At 35.2% G+C, this 8,291-nt stretch overlaps 1 protein-coding gene across 1 annotated transcript in view; it reads right to left on the bottom strand.

Moving 5' to 3' along the window:
• The window catches only part of LOC136827766 (uncharacterized), a 10,457-nt gene extending 2,401 nt beyond the window's left edge, over nt 1-8,056 (bottom strand). Inside the window, exons 1-2 of the mRNA XM_067085226.1 lie at nt 7,817-8,056; nt 1-16 (exon numbers count right to left, since the gene is read on the bottom strand). The exon at nt 1-16 is cut by the window's left edge and continues 206 nt beyond it. Of these exons, the coding sequence (XP_066941327.1) occupies nt 1-16; nt 7,817-8,056 (256 nt within the window). The remainder of the gene's footprint in view (nt 17-7,816) is intronic.
• Nucleotides 8,057-8,291: the final 235 nt, after the last annotated feature.

Genomic DNA, 8,291 nt, shown 5'->3' with positions numbered 1-8,291 from the left:
TGTCTGAGAATTCTTCCTGACGGGGGAAGTCACGCGAGAAAGCTATGTAGCCATTAATGACAGAGTCTAAAGAACCCTTCCCTCTCTCTCTCTCTCTCTCTCTCTCTCTCTCTCTCTCTCTCTCTCTCTCTCTCTCTCTCTGCCCAATTCCAGGGATCTCAGAGGCAAAATAACGTCATCTTGATTTCTCAACATTGAATGCCCTGCACGAATTTCTCCTTATACAGGAGATATGCCTTTGCAAGTGACTCCGTTCGTTTTATATCGAAAAGGATACTGCATATCAAGACATTCAGCCAGGACTCTCTGAATACCCTTGTTACTGAATTCACGAATTGTCTTTTTCGACGTTGTAGTTGGATGGCCCTCGAGTATCATATGTGAACGGCAAAATAATAAGAGACAGACAGAATATACTTGTTACTGAAAACAGAAGATATCTTCTAATATTGCCTGAATTTCATAACACAATAACGGGTAAAATTGTGTGTGAGCGAGAGAGAGAGAGAGAAGTTACATCGTTATTAAAAACGAAAGGCGACTTAGGAACTTCTCGAATTTCATGACACTGAGCTGCTACAGTACATACTTATTAAATCAGGTAATTTACCGAAATCGACAGACGACTTCAGAAACAAGTTCTCTTTTGGTATGCAGTTATGGACGTCGTTAAATCTTTTTAATTTTTTTCATTATTATATAACTTCATTCATTTCTTAGATAAGAGTGAAAGTTTATTCCTCTACCGCCCCTCCCCGCCTCCACACCAGAAGACAGTTTCATTTTCCAAAGTTAGAATTAGTGAAAAATTCTCTCGTCTCTCCTTCGTAAAATCTCGTTCAAAATAAGTGATTTGGGAAAAATACGGTAAGGAAAGATGAGTGCGTAAGTGAAGAGTGAGTGTTGTCATTGTTCACGATATTATGTTTACGATATTATTATTATTATTATTATTATTATTATTATTATTATTCCTCGTGATATTGTTGTTATAATTATCAAAAAGGGATGCACCAGAGTAACATCTAGGGAGGCGAAGAAGGACACGGTAAGGTGAAAGTTGGACAAGTCACAGTGTTCAGTTTTTGCTCTCGTAAGAGCAAAAGGAAAATGCAACAACTTTATCGGTTGCCTCTTCATCATCTGAAGGTTAAAGAACAGGCTCTGCGAACTATCAATCAGAAAAGGCGCTTGAGACCATCTTCGTCAAGAGAGAGAGAGAGAGAGAGAGAGAGAGAGAGAAATCGATCCAAAGTAAGACAGAGAGGCAGGAAAGTGAGTGAAAGAGGCTACGATAGTCACCCGAGCCATAATTATGTTAATGCGCATCCTTGAATTGCATGCACACACAGACACACAATCACGCATACGAGGATATGCAGCCATAATCTCGAGTGCATCGGGTCAGAATGGAAAAGAAAAAAATCTCCTGCATATTTTTATACAATAAATTTCTCCGCTCGACTGAGAACAAGGAAGATGTATGAATTCCTCGTAAGTTATTGGGGCTTCCGCCTCTTCCGTGACCTTACGTCGTGTTCGTGTTATCTCAGAAGTTTTTTGAGAGTATTCCAGCGAGATCAAGAAAAGAAATGTATTCATTAATTTAAATAAATATAAGTCCAGTTCTCACTCTTACATTTTGATTTCTATTTCCTCTTGCTTTGCGATGTACATTTCACGATATATCGCATGATGGTTTTGCAGAAATGACAATCATTTGTCCGTATGAGATAAAAAAAAAAGGTCAAGTACAACTCTGTATTGTATCTTCAAAGTGTATCGATGAATTGTATAAAGAGGAATAAAAAATTACAGAAAATAGTCGGTTGTTAACTCACGTACAACATGATGTCTTTCTTTCCCAACACAATTGCTATCAAGATTTGAAAAATTGAAAAAAAATTTTCCTCGCATTGAATATCGAACCAAATCATAAAAATTTCTCGTGTCAGAGTTCAGGCATCATTTTCTGTTTCAAGGGAGGACGTCGAGACGTGAGAAAGGTTTACCGCGCGTAAAACATGAAAGAAATCACAACAGCTTAAAAAAAATGGGTAAATAATACTTGAATTTCCTGTGAGATTCCTCATACGTCTCTTGCTCAGAGGGACTGGAAATCTACGCTGTTTTTTTAAGCAGTGGCGAATTGGGTGTCCTTTTCTAGCCCAGATCCGAAGAAACGTTTATAACCAAAAAAAGAGGCAAGAATGAAATTCTAGGGCAATAGAGAACAAGTGAAAAATGCTCCGAAGTTTCTTCGGTGCAATTGAAGTTTTCTATACAGCCCGCTGCTGCGTAAAATCAAGACCACCGAAAATGATCTATCTTTCGGCGGTCTCGGTATAATAATTAACTATGAGGCCGCGGTCCATGAAACTAGCCACGACCTGGTGAGTAGCCTGTCTATATCGTTGCCAGAAGCACGATTATGGCTAACAACCTTAAACAAAATAAAAACTGCAGAGGCTAGGGGCTGCAATTTGGTATGTTTGGTGACTGGAGGGTGGATGATCAGCATGCCAATTTGCAGCCCTCCTTTTCGGCCTATTTTAAAGACCTGAGGCGGACAGAAAAAAGTGTGGACGGACAGACAGAAGCCGGCACAATAGTTTTCTTTTTCAGAAAACTAAAGATGACTCTGTCGCTCCATCTTTACAGCGCTAATTAGCATGTTATATTTTTAAGCTCGACAGAAAATTACTCTCTCATTTGTCTTTTTTAATACTGCTATTTTAATCCCCATGGCGCCTAATGAAAGCGAACTGACATCTTTTAATTTTTAATTCATCTACTCAGTGATTCATAATTTCATGACTGCTGAAAATTGCCTTGTGAAGAGAGATAACGAATGCTGTTTACGTTAAGTCGTGACCTGCGAATGTGGTCGAAAATTTTATACTGGATAATCTTTCCTGTTTTTTTAGCCTCTTTATATATAAATATATTTGGATATTTTTCTATTGAATTGAAAGATAGTTAAATTTATAATAATTACCACTAAAATCAGAAATTCTTTTTTGAAATATTATATATAATTATTTACCATTATATATATATAAATATATATATATATATATATATATATATATATATATATATATATATATATATATATATATATATAAATATATTGTGAGTATGCATGTATGTATACTATCAATTTTTTAGATTATAGGATCTAGTCTAAAGATACTGTATATCAATCAAATTTTTAATGTTAGAAGTAGAATATTAACGTGAGATGAATCATAGTGGTGTAATTGTGAGAACGCGAAAAGCGAAAATCATTCTATTAGTAACTCCTGTGAATTTTAGAAACATTTATGGCCCGCTAAAACAGAATAGAAATAAATAAGTCACGTTATAGAATGCGTTATTTAAAATTAGGCACTAAAAACCCCTAGATAACACTTATAGTGCAATGAAAACTAATAATTGAGTATGAGGATAATGAACGGGATAAACAATCTGAGATGAGATTATTAAAAATTGTTTATGGTAAAACCCACAAGTCATTAAAACTAGGCGTTTTATGAGTAAAGCTTAATAAGCCAAAGGACTAATGATTAATGTTATAATTAAAAAGTTAATAAGTCAAAGGGCTAATCAGAAATGTAATAATTTAAAAGGTTCTTTGTGGAAAAGTTATAAAACTATTATAACCACGACTTTAATTAACAAATATGAATTGTTAATGACATCAAATTAACGTCTCTCGGTTTACACAAAACAACATCAAATTTACGTATATCTCTTGACAGGTATCTCAGTTTTTATTATTATTCCAAAACAAAAATCTGCCTGAAAATGTGAATTGCAACGAACAATTTAAAAAATAAACACGCATAAAGTTTAATGTTTACTGAGGCCATATTGATTTTCCTCCTGTTTTCAGTACCTTTTTTCCATGTCTGTCTTTTGCATAAAACTTGAAATGAAACGCTGATGGAAATTTTTGTATAAGTTGAGAAACTCTGGCCAGAAACATTTAAACGGAAACGTAGAAATTCTGAAAGCACAAAAACTCTGGGCAAAACACTCCAAATACAGAACAAATGGAAATTCAGTGATAATTTGAGAGGCTTTAGAAAATTTCCGTTTTGAAGTTATGCTTCAGGTATAACAACAGGACATTTATGCAGACCGAAAAATGCCTGTGTATTATTTTGAACTAATAAAAAAATGTTATTAAGCCAGAATGAAGTAGTAAATCATCTTACGGATTCTAAGGAAACTACGTAGTTACAAATTTCTCTCCTCAGTTCCAATTTCCTCTTTAACGGGTTATTCCCTTAAGCTCCGTGTTTCCATTTATAATGAAAAAAAGACATAGCACTCTAAACCACCCTGAGAAAAGAAAACCAAATGATATATAAGAAGGACAAAAAAAAAAAAAAAAAAAAAAAGAGCAGAAACCGAATAAATCAAAATATCTTGAATTGTTTCCATGCTTGTGTGTACAGCGCATCGACCATTAAACGAGCCGTAGATAGGAATAGTCTTATCTCTCATCTGGGGATCGGGGCGAAACGCGGAGGATGGTCCGAAATTACAGCATACGCCCATCTGGGCCAAGGCGAAAACGGCGGGCGTAAAGCACCGTCGAGCGTGACGTCATTGAGGGAGGGGTAGGACTGAGCCAACCGGATACTTCTTGGAAATGATGCTTTAAGAAAAGAAGGATAAATAAGAATTAAATAAATGCATTCGCAAATAAAAAAATAGGAAGGCCGTAATTTTTAGTTAACTTGAATAATGTTGGAATATTATTCCTGCAGCGAATTTTTCGATGTGAATTCAGTTTTTACGAAGGGCAGTGTGAAGGAAGGTATAAAATCAATAAAAAAAAAAAAAAAAAAAAACAGTTGGTGACCAAATAAGCAAGACGATACAGGAAATACGACAACTAAACGTCTCAGGCACAGAAGAAAAGGAATCTAACTTGTGTGGAAGATATTTGATAAATTGGGAGTGCAGAATCGGCCAAAAACAAAACAAGAATTTTTGTGCTTGAATGGACTCTCGGAGTTTTAAAAAAATATAGCAATATCTGAAATGCTGGGATCTGTGTGTGGGTGATAGTTTTTCAGAGTTAAAATATTCATATCGAAAAGTTGCCTTGTTATATGAGACATTGCACGTCCAATAATTTGATAGAATAATTAGAAGATTCTTAGAAATTAGTTAATAAACGTCACAGCTCAATCAGATAATAACAACGCCTTATATTTCTTTTTTTGAAGAGTCCCCCAGTGAATTCAATTTTATAAACGGCGTGAACAAATTCTGAGATTATTGGTACCAGTCGCCTTGCAAGACCAGATTCAAAAGACAGCACATCACGATCTTAAACATGAAAAAAAAACTCTTCGCTTACCAATTGCACGGCTCTGCAGTTTATTTATTTGTGTCAGTCGGCCAGTGATTAATCGTATCAAACCACGACCGATAATCCAAATTAGTTGCAGAAACAAGTTGTGCCGCTTTTCGCTAGAAACCAGATAGGGTCGTTTCTGTTCGTTTGTTCTGAAATTATCCGCTCGTACGAGCAAGAGCTCGGGTTGGCATAAAGCCACCTTCATGCGACAACAACAAATGTCTGTAGAAAATTAATGAATAAATACGAGTAATATTAAATGAAGCATTGTAGTTACACATAAATGGGCAGTTGAATTAAAATTTGCTGCTTAATTCTGCGAAACGAAGTAAAGGAAACTAGAAATGCGAGAAAATGCGGACAAATAAAGGTACCGTCACCTTGAATCCTCCAAGCCTTAAAACAGTCATGGAGAACCAGAATCTATTACCATAATTGTGCATCGGCTTCATTTAAATGTTGATATTTATCTTTCGTGAATATGAATAAACATATTTTCAATATCACTGCAACTCAACCTAAGAGTTCATTTTCGAAAGCCCTTTAAATACTAAACCGTTTTACGATAATGCTGAATTACGCATCAGAAATAAACACCATTCGATGATAAATAGCCTTCGAAGAGCGCAGTAGATAAATATTCAATGCGAGCTAGAGAAAACAAAATTGAAACTACATATGTTGTGTATGAGAAAACAAAACCATACGAGTTTGTTTCACGCGCAAACATAGATGCCGGATCCATTAGATAATATCTTCAAACAACTTATTTTGAGGAAGATTAATATACTGTGCCCTCAGGTATTAGCTGCGACCTTACTGACCCCATATCCCATAGCCACGTCTCTGTTATAAATCACTACTTCCATGACAGATACAACCGAAATATCCTGTTTGCTCTTCTTTGGGAAAACAAAAAACTTTGGTGGCTTAGTACGTGTTGCATATGGATTAGCGGCGACAACTTATTCAGGGTGGTTAAGTAATCAGTTGAGTTGCTAAGTTATTGTTATAGTAAATAATAAAATAAGGTAGAAAAACTGTCAGATTAGCCTGGTATGATGGGAGTCAAATTCCAAGTGACGCAGTTACAACGAAGCCTTGCGACATTTTCCCCTTTGGATTCAGTTAATTTAGAATAATTTACCGTTTTTGCTTTTAAGTCGACTTTGTCGTAAGTGGTTAATAATAGTGAGAAAGACATTTCCTTAAACACAAAAAAAATCAAATGAATTGCGTTGTAGATTCTTTTAAAAGACATGGATCTTTACTACTGGAATCCAAACAGCGTTGCAGGTGCAGTTAGTTTTTCGTCGGAAACTTGGGCTTTGCAATTTACATCATAAGTCCTATGAAATAGAGATGGACGTACGAAATTTATTTGACAGGCAGCTGTACTGAAAGCAGAGTGTCAATAGTGATCTTTATTAAAGGTCTTCAAAACATCGATGAAGGTTTACGAAAGTCTTTTGTTTAAAGTTTTAAAATTTAATTATATAATTGTGGAATCGTTCGAAAGTAGCACTGATTGCCCCGTGAACGCTCTGTAATTCTATCATGTTTTACTTTTTGGTGAGTGAAATTGTAGAACGAACGTTCATCAAGCCTTTCTTTCACTTCATACATCTGATTCAAAGACGGTATTAAGCAGAAAAATACAGTGACATAAACATTGCATGTACGCACGTTTGTTGTTGAAATGTACATATATTTTATGTGTATATGTATATATATATATATATATATATATATATATATATATATATATATATATATATATATATATATATGTGTGTGTGTGTGTGTGTGTGTGTGTGTATGACGTGTGTGTGTATATATATATGTATATATATATATATATATATATATATATATATATATATATATATATATATATATATATATATATATATATATATATATATAAGAGAAGTAGTCTCAAAAGTTAGATAGATTTTACCTACAACCTTAACCTCCTTCCTGAATATATAGTTTTCATACTTCCTGGATATTTGTGGCTGTTTTTTCTCAATGAATAACGAATCATTGCATTATATTTATACATTACTAGTACAAAACCATTTTATTTTGCTTGTGTATCTAATAAATTGTGTAATCGAAATCTCCTTAAAACAACGAATAACTGCGTGTTAGTTATATCTTTGGACAAATGCGTCAATCACAAAAGATACAATCAAAACTACGGTTAAAATAATGGCAACCGACGAGTTTCCAATTATAAAAAGTCCATATATTTCAACCCAGTGTCTTTCTTACACCGCAAAAACTGCACGACCAAGTTACCCTAGAAACGTCTTCCAAAAGAGCCACCCACGAAGGTTGCATTGCGGTTCCTTTCAAAGTTACTCGCGTGCACGCGCGCCCTTTGCTTTCCCACGCCCGCTCACACGACAACAAGGCTTTTCCTGCCCGTACCCCTGTCCTTCGAAAGACCCCAGACGCTACAATGCCCTCTTTGGGCTCAAAAGACTTCGACGAGACAAGGCCCACACTGCAGGACAATTTGCATTCCTGGGAGTGCTGGTAGTGGACCTGTGGTATTGTCTCCAAAATGGCCGCGTCGGTCCCCGTGCATCCCCCTCTGAATTTATCCAATTCCGTCTCCCGTTTTTCTCGTTTCTGCTCTTCCAGATTTATCTCTTCCACAAAGAGCATCGAATGACGAGAACTAACCTTGAGTTTTACCTTTTTTTTTTTTTTTTTTTTTTTTTTCCTTCGTTAATTGGCAGGGTCACGTTAGCTTATCCACCTTGTCTTGGAATTATGACTTCCGCGAGTACTGCAGGTGATGGCTAGTGATGGAAAATGTAAATGCTTGAAATTAATGTTGCGAGAATTCTTGTACATTTAGTTTATGTATAATAATAATAATAATAATAATAATAATAAT

This window comes from Macrobrachium rosenbergii, chromosome 42 (genome assembly GCF_040412425.1).
Source record: "Macrobrachium rosenbergii isolate ZJJX-2024 chromosome 42, ASM4041242v1, whole genome shotgun sequence".
NCBI lineage: Eukaryota > Metazoa > Arthropoda > Malacostraca > Decapoda > Palaemonidae > Macrobrachium > Macrobrachium rosenbergii.
This window is presented reverse-complemented; position numbering and strand designations above follow the sequence as displayed.